The sequence below is a fragment of the Hylaeus volcanicus genome, chromosome 2, assembly GCF_026283585.1.
Source record: "Hylaeus volcanicus isolate JK05 chromosome 2, UHH_iyHylVolc1.0_haploid, whole genome shotgun sequence".
Lineage (NCBI taxonomy): Eukaryota > Metazoa > Arthropoda > Insecta > Hymenoptera > Colletidae > Hylaeus > Hylaeus volcanicus.
The window spans coordinates 30,307,100-30,331,459 of NC_071977.1; the positions used below are offsets into that span (position 1 = coordinate 30,307,100).

The 24,360-nt window shown below is 45.7% G+C and overlaps 2 protein-coding genes and 1 long non-coding RNA gene across 5 annotated transcripts in view; 1 reads left to right on the forward strand and 2 right to left on the reverse strand.

Annotated features, from left to right (window-relative positions):
* LOC128872117 (potassium voltage-gated channel protein Shaker) overlaps positions 1-3,316 on the reverse strand; it is a 198,828-nt gene extending 195,512 nt beyond the window's left edge. For both annotated transcript variants that reach the window (XM_054114480.1, XM_054114477.1), the window contains exon 1: positions 2,544-3,316. The gene's annotated coding sequence lies outside the window, so the exon portion shown is untranslated. The remainder of the gene's footprint in view (positions 1-2,543) is intronic.
* Positions 3,317-7,786: 4,470 nt separating this feature from the next.
* On the reverse strand, positions 7,787-12,646 carry LOC128872472 (U1 small nuclear ribonucleoprotein 70 kDa-like). Its single transcript, XM_054115205.1, is given in 9 exon segments — positions 7,787-8,462; positions 8,549-8,901; positions 8,990-9,230; positions 11,384-11,410; positions 11,413-11,457; positions 11,740-11,821; positions 11,884-11,946; positions 12,039-12,221; positions 12,369-12,646. Coding segments are annotated over 9 exon segments (1,302 nt in total). The 5' UTR covers positions 12,513-12,646; the 3' UTR covers positions 7,787-8,298.
* Positions 12,647-12,944: 298 nt separating this feature from the next.
* The window catches only part of LOC128872481 (uncharacterized), a 28,271-nt gene continuing 16,855 nt past the window's right edge, over positions 12,945-24,360 (forward strand). The window contains exons 1-3 of one of the 2 annotated variants that reach the window (XR_008456202.1): positions 12,945-13,199; positions 13,980-14,142; positions 16,209-16,440. This is a non-coding gene — a long non-coding RNA (uncharacterized LOC128872481). Of the gene's footprint in view, positions 13,200-13,979; positions 14,143-16,208; positions 19,328-24,360 lie in introns of those variants that run through there. The other variant, XR_008456201.1, reaches the window with a different exon arrangement.

Here is a 24,360-nt window from a genome sequence, read left to right on the forward strand (position 1 = left end):
CAAATCCGTGACGGACGATGAAATTTTAATACCGAGAAACGAAGAACAAAAAGCACAATTCTCCGATTTCTTTGAACCGACGGACATCGAGAAATCCGGTCGCGTTCGCGCGACATGCTTGGCGTCTTTAATACTCTCACATCTGGAGATCGTTCGAATCAAGTATTATTTTAATTCCAGGATGGCTCCTGCAGAGTTTCATCTCCGAGGTCCTTCGAAACCCCTCGCGAACTTGGATTTTATTAGACTCGAGTAGAATAATGGTACGTTTTCGCTTACGATAAATGTTGGGTTGTCTGGAAAGTTCATGTAGAAATTTCAACACTGGACGAGTTGAAAACAAATCCCTTAAAAGGTGGAAAGTAGGACACGCAAGTACCGGTCAAATTTATATGATATCGCGAATAATTTCTGGTTACGTGTCTAATAATCAAACGTTCGCAACGTCCCGCGTATTTCGGAACACACTGTATAGTCGGTTCAAAACGCCGCAGCAGATATTCGGAGAGGCGAACGGGAGCGCAATGGCTTATATGCATCAAGGCCTCCATCTTCGATTCGAATATGTCGCGACATTTGAGGATTCATACGAGACGTTTCGCTTACGAGCGAACATCCCGCGTTACGGTCGCGTTCGCCGACGAATGAAACGTTCTCCGATTACATTCCACGCACTCGAAAAGAAGGATATCGAGTCACGTAAATCTCGCGATAAAAGTGAACTACTTTCGTAGTTACGAAAGTTACGGAATTACTGAAAAAACCGAGTTACGAAATTGAATTATTAGGGGGGCCGAAAAGTAATCTTATCGACGTTTATTTATTAAAGAAGTCTTGAATAGTAATCAACAAAATAATTTCCGTAATTTTCTAACACTTTTTGTTCTTCGATTTTTACTTGAGAAACTTTTTTAAATCGAAGACATTTTGATTACTTTCGCGTTAAACGAATAAAAGCTCGTCTCGATGGTTGCCCGATGGAATAAACAATGAAAATAAATCGCGACACCGCGTGTCTTCGATCGTCTTTCGTTAACCGAGGGAAATTCTGCCCATTTCTGGACTGCGCGCGAAACGATACGAAACGACACGACGCGTTCTAACGACGGTTAATAAATAGCCGTGGCATCGGTGTATCGATTGCGAAAGAGGGATATACACGTGTACAAGTCCCGGAATCGCGGCTCGCGTGGAAATTGTCGGAGGCTAACCGTCGGCTCGCGTGGCACGACAAACCGCCGGTACACATCGAGAACGAACCAGTCGCGCAAAGGAGAGCTGGAATCAACAACCTTGATTACGCCCCAACTGTCGTTTCCTCGGTCAAGATAGCCGCAGTCGATTCTCCCTCGATTCGGCCTTTGTCCGCGATCCCGCGTACGAACATCGACGAAGTTTCGATGTTCGAAGTTTCCCTTTTAACTACGATCGTTGCGACGCGATTCTTTTAACGCGTTGCGTACGACTTTTATTTTTTTTTTTCTGCGTATGAGAACGTAAATTTACAACAAAGACAGGATTGACTGACAGATTGATCGACAGATTGTCAACGAGCGAACAGTGTGATACGATCCTAACCGATTTATATGCCTCTGCAGACTGCTTTCTTTCCTCGCACCTCTTTCTCCATCACTCTCTGTCCTTTTCTACGTTCGACACTTGACACGAGCCAAATGTAAACACGGAATAAAAAGCTTCTGTATTCGACGCGTTAAGAGATCGCTCCTGTAAACCGTACGATGGCCGACAACGGTCGGTCGCGGTCACTTTTTCACCTCGCGACGTTAAAGTTCGAACTGGCTATTCCGAACGACGATGCTCGGTTTCGTTTCGAAGCGTTCGTCCCGGTAACAATCGTTTCTTTATACATTCACGATCGCAATCGCGGGACGGTTTTACCGTGAGAAATCATTCTCTTTCACGCAATCGCGCGATTCGAGAGGCACGCGATCGTCGAGCGAACGAAAAGCGTCGCGCACTCCGCGAACGTGCTCGCGCCGAAGTGATCGTCCGTTCGTGCCGACTGACGCGCGTCGAATTCGCGGAAGAATATCGATGATTGTCGCGAGCCGCGAGAAGAAAAAATATAAAGAAGGAAGAACTGCTTTCGGAAAAAGGAACGAAAGATAAGAGACGAGGTCGAGAAAGCGTGACAGGGGGATGATGCACGCGTATCCCGGTGGGTCGAACACGAGCATCGAACTTGGACGTACCCATCGCCGACACCACGGCACGATTGCAGCCAATGAGATCGCGCGATCTCAGCCGCATTGGCGGTGCGTGAGAGAGGTCGCGGACAAAGGTAGCACACGCGGCACCTCGAGAAATCGAACGCGAATCCTCCTCGCGTCTCTCTCGATCTTCCTCGGCCGTTTCGACGAACATGCCGATTATTAATCAAACTCGAAGTTTAAAATTACGTTCCATCGCTATCTCTCTCTCTCGCGCTCTCTCTCTCTCGCTCGCTCTTTTTCTCCGCGTCTTTCTCGCACTCACTCCATCCACCCTTTCCTCGTTCATCCTCGTTCCCGTCGCTTTTTTACCTCTGTCGCCGTTCCAGTTTGCCAGCGGGTGCCGCAGCGGACGCGAATCTACGAGCGATTTCACCGTGACCGTCTTCCAGCTAACATTGACATTGGCATTGCCGTCCCGCGGTGCCGAAACGCGCGTCCCTCCACTGTTCTCTTGGTGCAGCAGACATCGAGGAGCCGCGAAGCGGAAGGTCGTCTATCATGCTCCACCGGATCGGTGAAATCGTTCCTGACGTTTCTCCTCGAAACAGCACCGAACTACAACGAGGAATCACGGTTGTATCCTCTTCTTGAAACAATCGCGACACGTTCGTGCACGCAGCGAACGCACAGCGTCATGTGGACGCGAAACCCGGCGATCACGCACACCGGTGCCGCAGACTACGATTAGATCCGGTTGCACCGCGACGAACCACCGTCCCGTTTCCGGAATCCCTATCCCCTTCACCGTTTCTCTCTCCTTTCTTTCACGTCCCCTTCGCACCGTATCCTCTCGATCGCCGATCGGCCAGCGGAGATCGCGCGAGCGTTACTCGTCTGCGGCCGAGTCGTAACCGCGAGAACAAACGGAAACAAAACGAGTCACGGAGCGAAGATCGTATCGCGACGAGGACAACGTCGACGACGACGAGCGAATCGCGCCAGGCTGCCGAGCGTGCCTTGAAAAGAGAGCGACGACGGGTCCGTAGAATCGCGAGGGCGACGAAAAGAAGGGCGGGGGGTGGGTGTAAGGAAAAAGGCACCCCGACTTAAAAGAAAAGGCGGGCGGCCACGAGACTCCCGCGCGGAGCCCAACGTTTCGCCTCACTGCCGGGCTCACTGCAGGCTCTGACGCACCAGCCTGCCGCCCCCCTGTACGCCGCCACCTCCGGCATCCCCTTCCGAACACCCCCGACTCCCCTTACTATCCGTTACTACCCCTTCGACCGCCCACCTTGCTTGCTCCTACCCTCGCCATCTGGCTCGATGCCTGCATCGCTGCCTGCATGCCTACCTGCCTACCTGTCCGACGGCCCGCTTCTTCGACTATCGGCCCGCCGCTCTAACCTCTATACGGACAAAGGCTAGGGGACTTGCATCGACACCTCCCTCCAAAGTCAACACGGCCCAAAAAATACCTACGACTCCTCGTCTTCTTTATCCACCCCCTCTCTCTCCCACGACCCCTGCTAAGAACCAACCCACTCCTTTTGTGCCCGTGCTAGCGCCGCTCTCTCGTGATCAAACTGGAGGGTATCGTGGCTATGCGCCGCACAGGCGCACCCACGCACACACACTCTCGTTCTTTCGGCGCACACGCGCATCCAAGGCGTGCAGAATACCATGCCAGCGGCCGGGCTACCGGCGCACACCTGCGCCATGCTCTCACCCCCTTCCAGACCCGAAAACCTGACCGCCGTGCGCGTTTTCCTTCTTCCCGCTCTCTCTCCCATCAACGTTCCTTCCTTAATTCCGCGTTCGCCCGTCTTCCTTCTTCCTACCCCTTGTCCGCATCGCTCCTCTCCTCGACCACCCTCGAACGACCGTTTCCTCGGCGGTAACGCGCTTGGTCCTCCGTTGGTCTCCATTCATACGAACGGATAGATAGAACCCTTCTTGTTTGTCATACCTATGTAACCACGCGTCGCGCGCTAACGATTTACTATCACCGTGGGGCCTGGTAATTTAAACCTACTCGAGCAGCCGCGAGTATATCGTTGACCGTGTTTGCTTTCTACATCGAGATAAGCCAATCCTATTGTAACGGGATCTTCGACGTGCTTAACGGTGCGTACGGAATCGGCCGCTTCGACTTCGATCTCCGACAAACGGGCCGTGCCTTTTGTTTTCCGTTTCGCTTTACGAAACGTTCGAAGAATCGCTCGACTCGAAGGTTTCGGCAAAAAACGAAATAACGATTGATATCGTACCAAAAGAAAAATGACCGAGTATCGATCACGTGTTATCGATATTGTGTTTATGAATTATTTATAGAAGTAGCCGTAGCTTTTTATGTTTGTTAGGAATAGTAATCCCGTCGGATAATAGAACGATCGAGGTCCGTTATTAAGCTCCGAGTTCGGATAGCAGAGTATTCGAAATTATTTAGCGTAATTATTTTCAATTTTATTCGTTCGCGTTGTTAATGATGCCGTTGCTATTATTACTACCGTTATTATTACGCGCAGGTACGATATTAGCATCGCGAATATCACGTAGAACTCCAGCACTCGAACTTAACGTTTCACATTTTTATCATCGCTACCGTTTTCGTTAATATCGTTATTATTGTCTGTTCTTTGAACCAATAAATGTATCCGTCTCTCTGTCCTTGCATTTCTATTGTACCTTTTTTCCTTCCATTCCCGACCATACCTTCTTTCATCTATCCGCGTTTGTCTTCGCTAATGGCGTCCGCTACCGTTTCCCTTTTGCTCCCTCGCGCAAGTACTTGCGTCGTGTATACTTCTTCCATAAATGTTCCCCGCCAGTCCATTCGTTTCGTCTTTCCTCCGTTCTTCCGTTTATCAATTTACGTTTACTCTTTGTTCTCGTCTTACTCCCTTTCGGCCGACGCTCTTCCGTTCTTTCGCGTTCTCGTCGAGGCTAAAGCAGTGGGAGTCGCGCTTCCTTCGGAGTAATTTCTCTCTGCAAGAGGTACTTTGTCTCATTCTTCTGTTCCAGCTGTAGCCGATAGTACGAGTTTATGCAATTAAGAAATTGCTCTCGGCTACTCCTAAAATCTTCGCGGTACATCGTCGCTCGCTGTTCGTGCTCTACCCACGAGAGAAGCTTCCAAATCCGAAAATTCTGCTTTTGATTTATCGTTCACGTAGGCGCTGCTATTTGTATTTCTCGCCGTAGGGCGGCGCGGTGGTGGATAGACACGCGAGCGTGAGCCACCGGTGGCACACGCCGTCCGATATTAACGCGTTAACCCTTTCGGTACTACCGCGGCCTGCAAGCGGCACCCACGAAACGAGTACAATTACTTTCTATAGTATCCATCACAAAGCTACAAAAGTTTAGCGTCAATCACGCTCGAGATTTTTACGAATGCCGGTGCAACCACTCTTGTGGGAAACTTTGTACCAAGAACGTATAACCGCGGCCAATCCCTCCGAAAGGGTTAAATGAAATCCTGATCAAAACTAACCACTGACAATCGACACTCGCGAGCACTCTCGAAAACGGCTTACTCCTTCGTTTTATTTCATCCCTCGAACCTCCGTGACCGGCGACTCGTACGCGAAATCCAAATCGACCTCGTGGACGTTTCTCGATTTATCGCTGTTTCTGTGGACGAGGTGTTCTAGGAAGCTCTCTCGCTCCGCGAGAAGTGCCCAAGTGTTTCGATCTTACAGAAACGTCTATGTTTCAAAGAAAAGAGTCCTTTTTGGTGAAACGGGAAAAAAACAGCGGTTCGTTACGCTACGCTAAAACGGAACCGCAAAAAGCATCGAACAACGAAACGTCTTCGCAAACGGGCTCCCCTGTTAGTATCTCCTCGGTTAGAAAGATTAATCGTCCGACGGCTTTCGTCCGGAAACCTCGATACGACAAACGAGCCGGTGAAATCGAGTCTCCGTGAAACTCGTACGAAATCGAATTTCCGTAAAGCGCGAATCACGTTTGTATCGTAATATACTAAAATCTCGATTTACCAGGCTAACTAGGAGCCGGGGGTGTTCGTTAGATCCGAATATCGGTTCAACCCAAATATCCGTGAAATAGTGTCTAGAGAGAACCAAAAGTTCGTTGCGTGACACACATTATATCGTACATGCGTTTACAGGTATTACGCGTTGGTTAGTTACGCGAGTGTACGCGTTAGGAATTTTCAAACTTGAACCGGGGGAGGGGGAGGGGGATGGTGGGGAGAGAGGAGGAGGCAAAAAAGAAATTAAATCTTCTACGAGGAGGTACCAAAGTTATCGACGATTTCTGCTTGGAATCGATCTCAATTTAAAGGACCTATTCCTACCATTCCTAGTATAAACGGCCAATTTTGAAAGAAAAAAAAAAGAAAGAAAACGGAGAAATATTCCATCGGATTATAAATGATTTTTAAGGTTTCTTCGAAAACCGTGCGATATGCAAATCAGATTATATATAGCAATCGCAGGAAAAAAGCGGAGAAGTCGGGCAAAGCTCTTGGAGCTTCTACAGGTGCTCGATTATCGGCGCGCTCCGGATTTTCGACTGGCGAACGATAGGCTGGATGACGATAGTCGAATCAGAGGCAATTCGGAGTTATTGCAGAGGGATTGTAATTTCCGGGGAACGAACGCTTAATACGGCAGAGGGCCGGCGGGGGATGGTACGAAATCGCGCAGATAGAATAAGAAGCATCCACTCACCGGAGTCTGCCGCTTCCGAACGCTTTTAATCAATCTTTATTTCGTCGAATCGGGCTCCCCAGCCCTTCGCCCGCCGCTGGCCGCTTTCGATTCCGATGGTGCGAGTTGATTGATACTGTCACGACCGCCACGAGACCATTTTCATCGATGGGTCATGTTTCGTTAAAGGGTCGTACACGGTTGGACGCGCGAAACGAAGACTTTGACTAAAGAAAAACTAAACAAATTCTTTCATATTAGTAAAAATTGCAGTTTATAAACCAACCGAAAATTATCGTGTTTAACAGACACACGTTAAAAAAAATATATATATAGTTTGCAAAGTGTATCAGCACGGTATAGTAACGTACTCGCTCGAACTACCATGCCACGGTATGCTACCGTTTTATGCTATCATAAAACCATGTCGCGGTGAGAAGATATCGATGATCTTTAAATTCCGAAAAAAATAAAGTTGTTGAAACGTTCTAGTCTCGATGACTAACGTCAATTTAAATACCAAATCGTTATGTGTGCGTACCTTATTTGCGTCCGAGGGAATTCGAGTTACGCCGTTCTGCGAATTTCTCGTAGCGTTTAAAACGTTCGGTGACTTTATCGCCGCAACTGATTTTCTTGGCCACTATTTTTACGCCATTTATTGACGCCGCGTACACAGGTAAAAGACCGAAACGATTTGGTCTAATTAATACGCGCCGGGCCGGCCGTTTACTATAAAGATAACAAAAAATAACTCTCGGTCAACAAGGGAGCGTTAAATAGATGTACGCGAGTACTGTAACTGCGATTGATATAATTTCGTTAACCGTGGATACGAGGAAATAGTGCACAGGGTATCGTGCACAAACAACTTTGCACGCGCGTTTGCGTAATTAATGCCGTGATCGATATCTTAATGCAAATAAGACACCAACGTAGCTAACAAATTCATTGTGTAGTTTATTTTATTCGTATATATAAATATACATTCAGCAATCATGAAAGAGTCAAATTCATGTAATACGTTTGCATACATTTATGTACACAATAGGGAACGTGCTTACGGACCATTCAATTCCATATTGCGAGGTTCCGCGTACATTGCTACGATACAACTCAAATATTCACAAACGTATTTTTAATATTAATAGGAGCGTCTAAATTCACTTTCACGGGCATTACCTTCGTACCAACCATAAATATACAAAATTTGGAATTTAATCAGGTCAGAATAACTGTATATAAATCAGCCGTCCGTACCTGCATACCTTGCAATATCCTTATCGAGTACCCAGCTGCGGTGAATTCCCCGACAGCTAGATACTCGATAACGTCGACTCGCCATTATACTAATAACAATATGAAATACAATACGTTATTGACGATTGCGTTAAATTCACCGTGCACGGTAACGAAAAATAAAAACGTTACGCAAAATATTATCGAGATCAATAATCTTGTACAGAATCGTAATTATTGTAGGGAGGGGGATCCGGACGACCTTCTGGAATTCTATATTTCTCTTCCACTTCTTGCTCGTTGTCGTCTTCGTATTTGACAGCCGTGAAGTACGATCCAGACGTTTGGAAAGTGTTGCTATAGTCAGGATAGTCTGAAAATATTCGTTAAAATTAAAATAATATTTCGCGATACGAACAAATCTCACGACTTGAAAAAGGAACTCGAATGACCGCGTACCATCGAGAGGCTCTTCTTTAATTCGGATCTCTTTCGTATCTTCGTCCTGACGATCGCCTCGATCTTTTCGATCTCTACGTTCGCGATCGCGATCGCGTTTATCTCTCTTGCGGTCCCTGTCGCGATCGCGTTCGTTGCTTCTGGAACGCCTCCTTTTACGATCCCTGTCGCGGTCGCGATCACGATCTCGGTCCCTCCTGTCGCGAGGTCGTTCGTCCCTTTGTATCTCTTCGATGTCCGGATCGGGTATGCGATCACGGCTTCGCCTGCGCTTTCGGTCGCGCGATCTGCTTCTCGATCGTCTTTTGCGATCGCGCGACCTTCTGCGTTCTCTGTCCAAGCGATCGCGGTCTCTGTGGACGTAAAAACAAACCTTAGAATTCCGTACTCGCATTTTAACATTTATTGTTGTTTATACAGCGGTGCAAATTGTTTGTTTACCTGTCTCTGTCGAGGCGTCCGGAGTTCTCCCTCTCCCGTTCCAAACGGTAACGTTCTCGTTCCCTTTCGTTATCCTCCCGACCGGAGTGTTTAATGTTCACGTCAGGACCACCTCTTCTCGTCCCGCCGAGGCCACCGCCGAGCCTTCGCGGGAGCCATCCTTTCACGGTCCTGGCTCGCTCCACGTCGACCAACACTCTGCGACCATCTATTTTCTTACCATCCGCATGCTTATACGCAGCTAAAAGTATCGATTATAAAAATTACCAACTATTCGCGTTTCCATACTCGCTATTAGAGTACGCTATAGGACTTCTACATCCCAGGGAAATAAATCTGAAGTGACAGAAAGGACTGTTCTGAAGAGACTTCAGTCATTATTATTTTTTTTCTTTTTCAAGCGAACGTCGCGATTAGGTTAAACGCCTTTTAAAGAGAGAACCGGCACTGAGATCGAATGAATATTTTGATTTCTTTTTTTTTTTTTTTTTTTCTACAAGTTCTGTAACTCAACGAAAGATACACAAACACCGAATGGAAGGACATCCCGAGAACTCGATCGCGAAACACAAGCGCGAGAATCGTGTAACAGTTCGATGTCCAATACTCGAACTAAATACCTACACACAAATTTTGTTCGTCGATTTATTTCTGTTTCCATCAGGTTTCTTGCGACATTTCGACAAGATTATCCAAGCTGATGACCGTCACGCGGAGATGATTAGGGTCGGTAAGGTATCGGCACATGTTATTCCTGATCACGTCCGTACCAATTGCAACGCACGTTATTTTATAAAGTAAAATGCGACGTAACGAGCACTCTCGCCGAATGACATTCGTATTTGCCGCGCAGCTAAACGACGAAACCGTGTTCCCGAGTTAGGCGCGAAGAGCGTGCAACCGGGCTGTAATCCGCTGTCGTACCGTGTTTCTAGAACGAACGTGGCCGATCCCGCCGTACCGTAGCGGTTCTCATTTCACTGTATAAAATCACAGATTACACGTTACACTCGCGGCCCATGAATCAGCAATAAAATGTACGGAATTTTTCGGTACCTTAAATCTACAAGTTTGTAAAGTTCAAAAAGTATAGCAGATACAAAAATACCTACCGCGGCTACTTACGTACGGAAGTTAACACAAATCTTAGAAGTACTTTTAATCGTGAAATGAACTCGTAAGAGACTCGCGAGCATAGAGTAGGCCAGCGCGTATGCTATTCATTGGGAAGGTGCCCAGTCTTCATATGTTCGTTCAATCTCCGAAGAAGTTTACTTTTCATTTACCTGGTGCGCTTTGTTTCTTTTTACTTACGACAAAACCGTGTGCGCAAGTACCGTATATACTTTACATTTACATTGTGTTCTAGTTTATACATTAAAATTTAACGTAACGTTCAGACGAATTCTTTTTCCGTTAGTTCGTTTTCTTTTTACTTTCTGTTTCGTTTTTCATCTTACACGGGGAACTTGGTTTGCACGGCAAAAATGTGTTACCCTCTTCCAACGTACACGCTTCCTTTTTTTTTTTTTTTTGTCAAATTTTATCTACACACGCTATCCAAGGAACTAACTAGATTTCAGATGAAAACCCGATACTCTTGGAACAAATTAGTATTCTATATCGAAATTGATATGTTCAAGGACTTGAATTGCAATAATCGATTAAAGTAGAATGATTGGATGACCCACCGAGTAAGATGATAACTAGCTAGTTTAAGACTTCGACATAAACGGAGATAGAGGCAAAGTAAAGATGCTCGAGAAAGAATAATCGATTAGTTTGGAGCATGCATTTTGGTACCAGACCTAACGAGAAAATGTTTCGTTTGTTTTTGTGGAGTCCATACGGTGCCCGATATTCACTTGGTACGTGTTCCCGCGGAGAACATATCTAACGAGTAAACTTAACCTACGAATATATGAGAACACTCCCACTGTAAAAAAGTATGGGTGCTACAACCATGATGCGCTAGGTTAGAATTTAATTTTGCGAGAAAATGCGGTTAAATTTTGCTCGATGACGTTCGAGTACTTCCTACGTGTAACTCGATTACGAGGTTATGTGGTCTAACTTTACAAGCACAAAATCTAATTGCTTGCAGAGCGTGTCCCTGAACCTTTTTCCTAAAAGCCCACCAATCAATTTCAATGTAGAATGCTAACTTTTGCGAAACCGCGTTATTGAAAAATAAAAGGAATTTTGGGCCAAAAATTAGCAATCGCAAGGACTCCCGACTTCCAACACTTTATGAGTGCGGTCGTTATTTGTCGACAAACCCCCGACGGGGGTATACTCGAGATCGCAAGTTTAACAAAATCAGACAAGATAAATAGGGTAAGCATAGACGCTAACAAACGTTGTTGTATGTTGGATCTTACCACACATACAAACCTATCATATCAGGCAGGTTCAGGGATTTTGCATGGAATAGTGAACGGCACTAGTTGCCGGCAGCGGCCGCCACGCTGTACCAAGAACAAGATAAAAACTGCATTAATCAAGACAGCCAATATTTCTTTTTTCAGTTGATTCGTTTACCATATATGCATTTACAGAATGGTAATCCTGCATGGATGTATGGCGGGACCCCCCGTACCGTCTGGTTTAGTACCAATGAAAATGGGTAGCCTAACTATAGCCCTGCCCCACTATATCTAGCTGGAAGTGACGCTAAGTAAGGTGAATTTCCAGACTATGGACTCGCCGAGGTTCTCAAGAAGGGATTACGTTTCCCGGGTTTTACTTACAGTGCATATCTCTTTCGTGCTCATACTCAATGAAAGCGTATCCTCTAGGCTTGCCATTTATCGTATTGTGAATTACCACTATCTGAAAAGTTAAAGGATCTCGTTAACAAGCTCAGATAGTCATATCGTATTCTATCATCTTACCTTTTTTACGGGACCATATACTTCAAATTCCCTTCTAAGTTTGGATTCAGATGTGTCATAGTTCTAAAAGAAACATGTGCATATCGATTATCCGATTACAAAAAGAAAAGAAAAAAAAAGGAAAAAAATAAGTCTGTGTTCTAAACGATACTCACTATTCGGGCTACAAAAAGCGTTTTGAAAGGGTCAGCGGTCACATTTGGAATACCAGCAGGATCCCATACTGCGATTTCCTGTTCTAGTTTGTATGCCACTTGCTCTGCGCGTTCCCTTCTTCTACGCTCGAGACGTTCTTCCCTGGTTTCCACGCGTACCGGTGGTGGTGTATCTTTAGGATCCTGAATCAAATATACGTTAATCGATCTTTCAATTACGCAAAACGTACAACGAAATCGTCGAATGTTTTCTACCGAACTCTGATCTACCCTGCTCGAAAATCAAATTTCGACAGTACGTCGGACGAATTACGTATACACTTTCGTTACCTCAAAATATTTAAGAAACGATCCAACGCCGATATAGCCTCCATTCTTCTTTTCGTGCGGGAGCTTGTTAACGGGTGGTAAATACGGTATAGGATCCCGCGGCGCAAACAGAGCCAACAAGTTCGGCGGCAGAAACTGCGTCATTTTCTCAGGTACAGGGAGGACGTGACACTTGTATTCTCAGTTCACAAAAATCATCGAGGCACACGGCATCTTCGCGTATCAAACACCATTACAAAATGGCGACAACGTTGCCAACATTCTATGGCTCGGGAGAGCCTCCATCGAGTCAGTAATATATCCTCGTACCGATAGATGGCTCTTTCGGAAATGAAAATGTAGCGTCATCTGTCGAACGAGCTTCGTCTCGTAACTTTTTCTTTGTATAAATGTAAATATCATGAAGCTGTATGAGAAGTCCTAACTGTGTAGTGTAGAAGTGGTATCAAAATTCCGAGCTTGAAGTTATTCATAACTTCAAGTTCGGGATTTTGATAACAGTTTTCTAGTAACTTTCTTAGGGAGTTGGATCTCCTTATACATTCTTCATGGTAAATATTAAACAACGTACATCTGCATATATTTTCTGAATCGTAAACGTATGTTTCGTAAACGCGCTATTCTTGTTTCAGATATTCCACAACACACAACGTAAGAAAAAAGGGTCACCGACCAGCGTCGTCGCGAACCAATGAAACTACTTCAAAGTCACGTGATTCTGTTTATCCGATTCCACGTTCCAGATGAACGCTATTCAGTAACGTTGGACGATAGAGTTTATGTTTACTTGCGACTGATACCAGTGGAGAAAAGTGAGGTTATATTCGAAAGGTAAGTTAACTGCGTTTATCGAATGGCACTGCGTGGGACTCTTTACAGGGCAACATTAATTCGTTACATTTCTAGGAGAAATTTACTAGCTACGGCATCAATCGAGACCCTACTCATTCGTGTATGTAGGCGTCTATGGTTGGTGACGAAGCTGGTGACTTTCTCTTAGAAGAGCAAAAATTAACGTTGCTCGGTGTATTTGACTTAGTTTCATGGTCAAACTTTTAACTGCTCGTAACTTCTGAAATAGTGGATTCACAATAGTGGACCGCCTTAAAACTAGCATTTTCGGATTTTTTTTCGACAAAAACCACAATATTATATAAAAAAAAAAACCTAAACATTTTAGGTCCGCCAAAGTGCAACCATTAGTTTTCTTTACGACGTAAAGATTTCGAGTCGAATACCAAATTGTTTAAACACAGAATGACAAAATCAACTCATAAACGGAACACAGGCTTACTGTCTATCGATATGTTATTATCCCGAATGTTTTAAATTGTCATCTTTGAGTACTTATTTGTTGAGAAATTACGTTAGGTGGCACTAGTTGGTTGTCACATATTCCATCTGTGGTAAAAAGCTGAAAATTATAAAATTCATCTTGTTATTGCCTAGCATTCTAATCACGTCGATATATATTTTTACTGTACTATCAAATTATTTAATTCGAAGAAAGCTTCAGAATCAAATTATTTCTGTTCTATAACTTTGTAAATTTGTAAATGTTTAGAACCCACAAGATGGCACTAGTCATCCATGAAATGTTCTTTTATGCAGCGCCAAACGGTAATACGGAGAACTATTATCGTTCCATTGGTGTTTTCGCGGGCCAGCTACCATATTGCTAATTTCTCCTTGGAATGTTCGTTTCCTTCGAATTAAACCAAGTATACGCACATCCCTCCCAAGACACAACAATCTACGGAAGGTTCTAAGAATTGTAAGTACTGTTACGATATTTAATCTGTCCGATGCGTTCCGTACAACGTAGCATAGTGTGAATAAGCAAATTTTATCGCATGGCTGCCATGACGTCATATCCGTTTATTTAGGATTAGCACGCATACACATCGCCTACGAACTCGAATTATTCTTCAACGACATACCTTTTATTTTTTATCTTTTAATCGAGACACTGACATTCGTATTTCCACAAATTAAATTTCTAAGAGCGATCGTAGTAAATATGTATATATATATTTCCAATGATACGAGGTTTCTCGAAATGGAAACGTTAGAATTTTGCAATCGTCGCGATTAAAACTGTAAAGACATTCTATGCATGTTTGATTCGAAATCGAGCGTATTTTACCGTCGCACGAGAACGCTAAACGAGGAAGAAACATCGTAATAGACGTTAATTTTACAGCAAACAGAATTTTGCGATAAGATACGCGCGTTACATCATCGTAATTGCACCGTAGCTACGATCTATGCTCCTCTATAACGTACGAGGTCTCGGTGTACTTTGCACTATATGTGCAACAATTAGCAAGTTTTATCGCTCCGAGGGTTTTTTTTTATCCGTTGTATCTTCACAATAATCAGCGGCGACATCGGAACGCTGACATACTGCAACGTAACGGATTTCACGCGAGACAAATAAACATTTTTAACTTCCTTCGAGAACACCCACCGCTCACTGATTCTCTATTACGTTATCGTATCGCGTACGCGACGGTGGCACGTATTAACAATAAATACTACCCAAACGGTGCAGCAATACCGTCGCTCGATTAGAATTCTCTTTTCGGCTCCTTCGATATTCGAAGGAAAACGTTCGATCCAAAGATATCGAAGGAACGAATAGAGTCGTTCGAGCGAGGAAAAGTTCGCGTATCCGAACGCGCGGGCTTACGTCAGCGTAATTAAAATGCAAGCAGAAATCACACACGAGCGCGTATTTCTGTAATACACCGCCTCGCCGAGGACGCTAAAATAATACAAGATGGATTTGACTTTCGTCCAATATTCAACGGACCCGTATGCGTACTCACGTTCACGCGCTCACGCGTTCCGAATAAAGAACGCGTGTATAGGATGCTCGATGCGCGAGCTGCATCCATGTTCACACGTATGCATAAGTCAAGTGCGCGCGCGAACGCTCTGCACTGCGTAAAACTGCGTGTCGTGGGTAGATTCCTCCATTCGAACGTTAAATTTTATTTACGTACAAGAAGTCAAGAGTAACCGTTCGACTTTCCCGTACACTCGAAAACTATGCCACGTGTGATAAGACACACACCGAACACGCATTTTTTTCCAGATTACGACGCAACATCGATGGATAGATAAAAAGAAAGCGAGATCTACGCGCTCCCAAACGGACTTTTTTTCCAATCGCTTTTCTCGTGACTCGTCGCTGGTATTTCGCTGGTACCTTTTTTGATCGACCTGATCGTTGTCGTGTTTAGGCTAGTTTTCGTTGGAAAAAAAGCTCGCCGATTCGTCGATCATGCGAAGTGCAAACCGATTTTGTAGATCGGTAAGAAGTATTCGTACGGCAAGCAATTTAAAATGGAATTAATAAGAAAATAAATAAGAGGTTAACATTAAAAGTAATAATCTAAAAAATCTACTCTAAAGATAAGTAGGAATGTTGGTTAATCGAATAGAGGTTTTATTTTGAATTGCTTCTTGTACGAATACTTATTACTAGACTGCGGATTTTTATGCAAAATAAAATCTTTATAAATGTACCTAGAAAAATTGAACGTAATTAGGAATTTCTATTACTCTGCAAATATTATAATATGAATTCTACTTTCAATACTTCTTATATTCTTGCATAGTCTGTGCATTTTGCAGTTTTCTCATACATTCAAATTTCCCATTAATGCATAAAAGTCCGCAGTCTACTTATTACATTGACTGTACGTCCGATTTTGATACGAATGTATTTTTAAAATTGCGAACAATTGTTTTCCGATGTTATTCGTCGCAAATGTAATTCCCGTTGGGATGGTAGCGGGTATTTACATCGCAGCTTGTACATTTTCCCATTAGATCTTACCTGTCCACGGGTGGTGCCCCTCGCGCGGCCCCATCCCCTTCCACGCGCCCAGACCGAGAGAGAGGCACGTCAGTGTAACGCAGAGCGTAGAGCAGAACGGACCGAAGCGTCTGCGTCGTCGTGGAACGCGCATCCTAACGGTACGGGAGTGGGGGAAGCTCTTGGACACGTACAGTGGCCTGCGGACAAGCGCACGTTAACGCGAGGAACGTCATTGGTGTAGCGGTAAGTTGTATTTTCAGTGTCTCGGTTTATTCGTTTTATTGTAACAACAACTCATGATAAATAAGAAGCGAAATAATCTTTCGTACGAAACATTGAAAAGTGAGTAGGGACAAGTATGATACACATTCGGTAACTAGAAAAATGACTTTTCGAATCGATCCAAACACCAAATCCAGAAGCAATATTTTCACCGGAGTCGTGCGTCCAAGATTCGCCGTATAGATCGATAACGTCGCGCCTTATCTACAAGTACGAGACACAGTCGGTAACTAGAAAAATGACTTTTCGAATCGATCCAAACACCAAATCCAGAAGCAATATTTTCACCGGAGTCGTGCGTCCAAGATTCGCCGTATAGATCGATAACGTCGCGCCTTATCTCCCAATCGTAGCCAACGTTCGGGCCACGTTCTAACGTCGTATGACGCGCAATTACCGTACAATCACGATTACGATCGCTGGCAACCAATAGCGGTTTTTGTTTACTCACAAGTGTAGAACGCATAATCGCGAAGCAATTACGCGTCCAGTATGCCGTGCGTCCGCTTAAACGCTGATTACTCGACTCGCCCGATACGAGCTGTGTAATTGCGCTCGCTTTCTTTTTTCTCTCTCTCTCTCTTACCTACAGTTTCAACGTCGTTATACGCGTTACTGTCGTCGTGTCGACGACGTACAGCGGTTGCCAAACGATTGCACACGGTGTGTTTATTAAAATATTAATAGGTATTGAAGCATCGAAATATTCGAATACGGAGAAATCGAGGCTTGTTCGAGAGACGCGAACCGTTGGCAGCTGCACCGAATCTACGCGTTCCGATATTCACGGTGTGTATCGGTACGCATCGCGGTGTCCTTATCGAACGCAAGCAACGGCATAACGGATTCAAGGAGAAGTAGAGGGGAAAAGAGAGAGCGATTATGGGAAGGGTCGCGGTGGCAAAAGACGGCTGTGAATATCGGAGCATGCACGCACCCTCGGCCGAGGAGAAGATTCGATTCCGACGGGCGTCGGCACGTCTCCGCTGAGTCGTATGCCGAGCATACCCGCGAGAATGTGCTCGTTTCCCCGGCTGCCATCTTGGTTTTGCGTGATGTCACAGCGTGGCCTACTTCCGAGCGCTCCACGTGCAAGGGTCGTCGGACCCTGTTCTCCTCTAGCCCCCTTTTGCCTAGACAGAGCGCTGTTGCTGTCTCTAAAGACCTACCAAATGCTCTAGCGAACCCTCCTCCCTTGCGGAGCCAACCAGCGCCCAGGATTCCTCCGCACCCGACTCTCTATTCGCTTCCACCGCCGCCCTGTCGATTCCTCTTCCTCTTCCTTTACCTACGCTCCCCTTCTTCCAATTCTTTCGTCCTCCGCTTCTGCACGCTCCAAGCTTTTCGTCCAAGTCTTTCTCGACTTCCCTCTCGTCGCTTTTTCATCGATTCATTTAATTCGACGATCAACTTTATATACAGTCAGCGTAACAAGTATTAGGTTGTCCCGAAAGTTTCTTTCGCTTTATTAATAAGTAATACATGCACAATATTTGAGCCGTTTATTTTGAAAGTGGCCCAACCTCGTTTATCTTCGAATCGAGATATTGAAGGGTTTGCGTTTCAATGAATTTAAAAATATACGTATAGGATACTAATGTGTCGTACTGCTCGAGTGTATCTAAGGGTGTTAAATTTATAGTTCCTATTAAAATAGGGCCAATTGTTAAGTGAATAATATGCGTTTTCATATCAAGAATGGAGTTGGGCCACTTTCAAAATTAACAACCAGATTCGTTATAAAATTTGAAGGTGCCCAAAGTCCATTCAGCATCGTTTAAGATGCTGCAAATTGAAAAAAAAAAGTTTATTATTATTATATTATTAAGAACTACTGGAAATTATCTCTTTCCAGTACTGTAGTTCTTCCAACGTGTATTTTTACTCTGTTCGCTCTCTCACAATTTGCTAATCATCCTAGCTATCATTCCATCTAGTGAGAGTGAATTGAAGTAGACGTGTGTAGTACGCGAAGCGCGGCAGGTTCAAATGAAGAAAGCCTACTTTCTTTACATATATATATAATACGTAACAGCATTCGTAAATAAATAATTCACCGTTGTAAAATTTAAGTGTAGGATTCGAATGCGAATTCCAGGCCCTGCGAAAGGTCGCGCCGGCCCTGATCGCACACGAGATAACGATGCACGCGTGGGTACGCCGGTTTTCCAATTCGACGGCCACCCACTTTTCCCGAGTCGAGCGGAAGAATCCCAAAAAGGGTCGACGCTCGATTTATAGCGCTACTTTCGATCTTACTCCGCGTGTGTCTTTTCGTCTCCCGACCACCGTTGCGCGTTCCTTAATCGTCGACGAGAGTCTCTCCGTGCTCGAGGTCGACAATCATCTCGGACTCGACGCTTGGCACATTTTTTTTCCCGGCTCGAACGTAACGGCCGCGCGTCCGTTGTTGCGAAAGAATGGAATCGCGAATACGCGTTTCCCGCGCCGCGTAATTACCCGGACGCGTTGAAAACGTCGAGGATCTAATCGAATCAGCCTCGTCGCTGGCTTCCATCGGAAGTATATTAGCGCGCGACGAATGAAACAAAAATGTTTCTCCGCGAGCCAGATGGGTGATGGAAATGTAATTGCGGTTGGGCGTCCAGTCCGTCCGCATCGATCGCGGGCCGCAGTTCGTAAACTAACCGGCGCGCCGGGTTCCAGGTCACTGGGTCAACCCTTCCATCGATCCAACCCCTCTATTGAAAATTCGCCCGCCTCGAGACTGTCCTCGTCCTCGCCGCTGAAACCTACCCACCTCGCCGTTGCATTCGGCCCTTTCGATCGTACTCCCTTCTCTCCTCTTTCGCATCCAGCCGCGATACTAATTATTTACGAGTCCTCCGCCGCGGGAAACTCACCCCCTAGAGACTACGGATATTTCCGTACGCGGGCCTTCGCTCGAATTTGCCCGTCTATTTGCGCTCGTCTCCCACGAATAGTCATCGAAGCCCACCGAACACTCCGCCCCGAGTACGACTCTTCTTCTGCTTCTTTTAACTCTCCGATGTCGTCCTATGCACCGCTTCGTTTCTCGACTTATCTCGGATCCGTTTCGAACTAAAATACGACGTGTCTACGTTTCAGCTTAGCTTTACAAATCTTCCGTTCGCGTTATTTATCTCCGTTGGGCGGAAGCAAGAAATAGAATAACATAGGTTTAATTCGATGAATTTTATTCCGACGCTTCGAGGTTGTCTCTCAACCGACACCCAAACCGTCGAACTCGACGCCGGTGTTTCTATTAGCAAGCTTATCGCCCTGCACCTCTGAGAACCGAGAACCTCTGAGAACCGAGAACCTCGAGGACTTCAAACGGAAACGTGATTTATTTTTGTTAGAAAACTCGACGATTCCCTGCGTTTCGCATCGAATCGCAACTCGGTGTTTTGCAACGTTGTCCGAAACGTCGGGTTACGCCGTTCCGAGAGCCGGCGTAAATAACTGACGACATCGATTGTAAAAGAAATACCTCGAAATGTCAAGTTCGAGGCTCCGTCGAACGAGAAAATCGTTGGCGGAATCGTCGGTCTCGTTTGTCGTAACGCGCGACCTTATTTTTTGACTAGAAACAGTTAAATTTCAAAGACGCCTGCTCGCGTTGCATAATTCGGAATAAAAAATGGTCTCGATAGTTTTCCGTTCGTGGAAACTTTGAAACGCTCTGTAGGCGGAATGGAATACAGGGAGTTACGAGGGAGCCCGCGGAAGCACACTGTGCGAACAGAATTTCGCTCGGAAGCATGCGCGCTCGGCTGGGGTGAATCCGGGGCTCGATTCCCTTTTCCCCATTGAAATGTTGCTCCCTTTGCCTCCTCGTCTCTGTATCGAGCCTCCACCCTGTGCTGGTTGCCTTCCAAGAGGCAGGTGGCATCGGCATCAGGGGATCCGCTGAAACCATTCGAAAGAGCACCGACGCCGACGGGGAAGCGAGTAAAAGTAAATTGTTATTCTCGTAAACAAAACGATCATCGCGTCCCTTGGCGATGGAAAGCATTCGGCGAAAAAACGAGCGACTCTAACGACCCGATACGTACCGATATATACCGATCGATGACGAAGCAAATAACTTCCGTCGAGGGAGTTTGGCGAATAAAATTAAACCGGATTCGGAATGACGTTGCACTCTGATATAATTTATACGACCGATTATTTTTATACTCTTTAGACGAGGACTCCGTCTCGAGCGAAACGGGACTTTGACGACAGAAAATGAATGCTAATTCACCGAATAATTTCTCCTTGACAACGGTATCAGAAATTAAAGATACGACGCGAAAGTGTCTTCCATTTACGTTACGTGTTCCACGTATCGCGGAAAAAAAGAGACGAAATGTCCCGTGACAAGCTCGACAATAGGGGCTGCGTGGTAGTGGGGGATAAGAGCGGCCGGGACGAAGGGCGGGCGAGCGGAGGATCATGGATAAGAGCGCGAGAGGGGTGGGGGTAGGAAGAAGGGGAGAGGAGAAACCAGGGCGCAAGTATTGATCCCGCGCCGGGTGGTTGACACATTTACCAAAAGCTTCGCGTGGTCTAGTTTCGGTCTGAGGTCGCATGAGGAGCGTCGAAGAAAATACGTAATCAACCCGTCTTTTTCGCGTTGTTGAATTTTCCACGAGCCCTAACGACCTACATTCCGGTTAATTAAAGCTTCGATCGGGATTGATTTCTCTTGCGGCGGCCGGCAACGAAACGTCGCTCCCGTGCGCCACATTCGTCCATTGTTCGTCGAATGAAACGGGACACGAAATAATCGCGACCGTCGACTACGATCAAACGGAATATTAATTATCGCGTAACAGCAACGATTTTCCGTCTCATCCTAAAGCATCGTTCGTGCCTCTTCCTATTACGCGTACTCATTTTTCGAGACGAACGAACCAATTAAATGTATCGGGTCGTCCGGAAAGTTCATACCTATTTTTAAGAAAAATTCAAAGGCATATTTGAATATTGATGTATATTTATCGAATTATATAAGGAAGGTAAAGGTAAGGTAAGTAAGGAAGGAAGGTAAAAAAAAATTCCTCTTAAGGAATATACACATTTTATTCGTTTTCAGCCATTCCGATATATTCAGACCTGTGCCGCCTACTAAAAATCGCCATGGACTTTCCGGACAGCCCAATAATTTGGCAGCCACGTCGAAATTAATCATCGAGCCGCCAATAAATATCCGACCTTTCGCGTATCGGCGTCCGTGAAAATTCACGGTTCTCACGCGCGATAACCGTCACCTCTTATCGTTCCCCCAAAACCAGGAAAAGAAGGATTAATCGCGATAAAATATCTTTCCGCGAGTCGGGTGGACTCGTTCAACGCGATATCCCCCGACGTTAAATATACACCACGCGTTGTTTACGATACATGTGTACACACGTATACTACCGTTCGTCCGACCGATTCGCTATCTAATCGTAGAATTCGCGTATTCGCGCGAACCTTTCTTTGCGTTCGAAATTCGGGAAACCGAGGCGTTCCGGAAAAACCCGGACCGATTTCGTCGAAAAAGACACGTCGAGGAGTTTTTTTTTCGTTCCCCTTCTCTTCAGTCCGGACTCTAGCGTAACAACGCCTGGGAACGTTTTCCCACGGAGCTGCATCCGTGAATGCGAGTTACGGGAGAAGAGACGAGAAGGGTGGGGCAACTAGGGAGAGAGAGAGAGAGAGGGAGCGAAAAAAATGGAAAAATTAAATTGGTGATCTCATACGGGGAAATCCCGCGGCCTGAACTCGGGAACGCTGCCAAATGGGTCAGAGCTCGTATCGAGCTGGTACAGCAGCGTTGTACTGCTGACCTCAGCTCCCCGTTGCCCTCCTTACCCCCTACCCCCTTGCTCCCTTGCCATCTAGCCCCTAACCCCCCGCCCTCGTCACCCTAGATGGCGATCTAGAGCGTTTCTAGAGCGAGGCCACCGACGGAGACCAACTATTCCGTCGTGTTGGTGGTGGTGCTGCTACTGCCACTGCCACTGCTACTGCTACTGCTGCTGCTGCTGCTGCTGCTGCTCATCTTATGTCACCCGTTCTCTCCTATTGTTTCGCGAGCACGGCCGACATATCGAGCGGGCCTGGCTCAAGGTAATTAAATGAAAATTAACACGGCCGCGTTTTTCTCGATATCAACGAAATTACGTGTAATCGTCGACCACTTGACACTTCATCCCTCGCACTTGAGCATGCAGCTATTACACAGGATGCGGCTAAACAAATTTGACCTCTTAATAAAATATTAGGTCGTCGTAAAATTTCGTGCCATTTATACTTCTATTTCTCAAATTAATATGTTAAACTCTCGAGTGTCACGAGAAAAGATAATCTGTCTCATTTCACGATAGTTTCTCACCTCTGCTCCTATAGTCATTATACCGTTACTAGAAAATTTCTGTGATTTTTTTATTAAATTCCGACACGGTCTTCGGCACGAACTTGTGGGACGACCTGATACCATGAAAACTTTATTTCTTCGCAACACACAAATTTTAACAACAGGGATTTTATAAACAACAACTCTGGCTATAACATACTTGCTTGAATCGGGCAACGATTGCTTCAATTTTTCCGGCATTGTTAGACACCTGAAAGATGTATGTTCGCAACAGGGCGGGGCGGTGGTACACGCCATCCGATAGACGTATTAGCGTGAGCCACCGGTGGTACACGCCGCCCTATGAAAGAGTCGAACACGAACCACCGGTGATACACGCCGGCGTGAACGTGTTAAACAGTTTGGAAAATTCTGAAAAAAAATGTTAAGATTATGCTTTATTCCTTATAAAATACTTGGTTAATACAGTTCATGTTTTATAACACTGTAACATCGTTAAGACTATTCTGAAAGAACCGGTAGAAAAGACGAGTAAGAGGTTGATCGGTGGATTACTGCGGTAGTGAAATTCACTAAAAGGAGCGACGTAATCCAAGGCCGGTGCGATTCGAATCCAACAAAAAATACATTTACCTTCGTTACCTACAGTCAATCGGGACGTAACGCAACGCGGAGAACGGTATCGCGGGAATACGAAACTTTGCGTCGAACGTACCAACGACGCCGCTTAATTGGTACGCTTTTGACACTAAGTGCTGAAAGTATAGGCCACGGCAGGGTTTTACGTAACGTTCGAGATTCTTTTCCACGCGTAATCCGAGAACAATTTCGATCCGTTACGACGATGTTTCGAAACGAAACTCTCGCGGTTACTTTTCATATTTTCGTAGTTACACGTCCTGTTCCGTAGTTGTAAGTTTCTGAGAGCGAAGGCTCGTAGAGTAGGTCAAACCTGTGCGTCTGCGCTTGACCATAATTGCGAGACCGCTACCGAGAGCGCTTAATTTAGCAGCGTCGCAAGATCGTAGAATTACGCGAAACCTCGCGTCGTCGTTTCGGAAATCGCGACGAGGTTCTCGGAGACGTCGCGACCGGGAACGAAATTTTCGACGGAACGAGGCAGAAAACAAACGGGAAGAAAGGAAAAAGTCAAAGAGGGTCGTTGGACGGTTTCTCGAATGCAGCACGTGGCACGGGACACGTGTCTAAAGGTCGTTGGCCGTCTATACCAGATTTTGTTTGATCCCTCTCTCCCTCCACCTTCGTCTCTTCTCCCTTCAACCCTATTCCCAAACCCCTCCTCCCCTTTACCTGACTCTAGCCTGACCAACTACCGGGAACGCGTACGAAACATATCGATTCAAGATTTATCGGGGAGGCGTTGCTCGGAAAAATGTCGTCTGTCTCGGTTAAAAGTCCCAGCGAGGTTTAACGAGTCGTGGATGTCGACTCCACCGTCGGAAGTTATGCGTACGTAGTTTCGAAAGGGCTTCCGTGATACTCGGACTCGAAGGCGTACACCGGCAGACGCGACAGCGTCGATTCCTCTT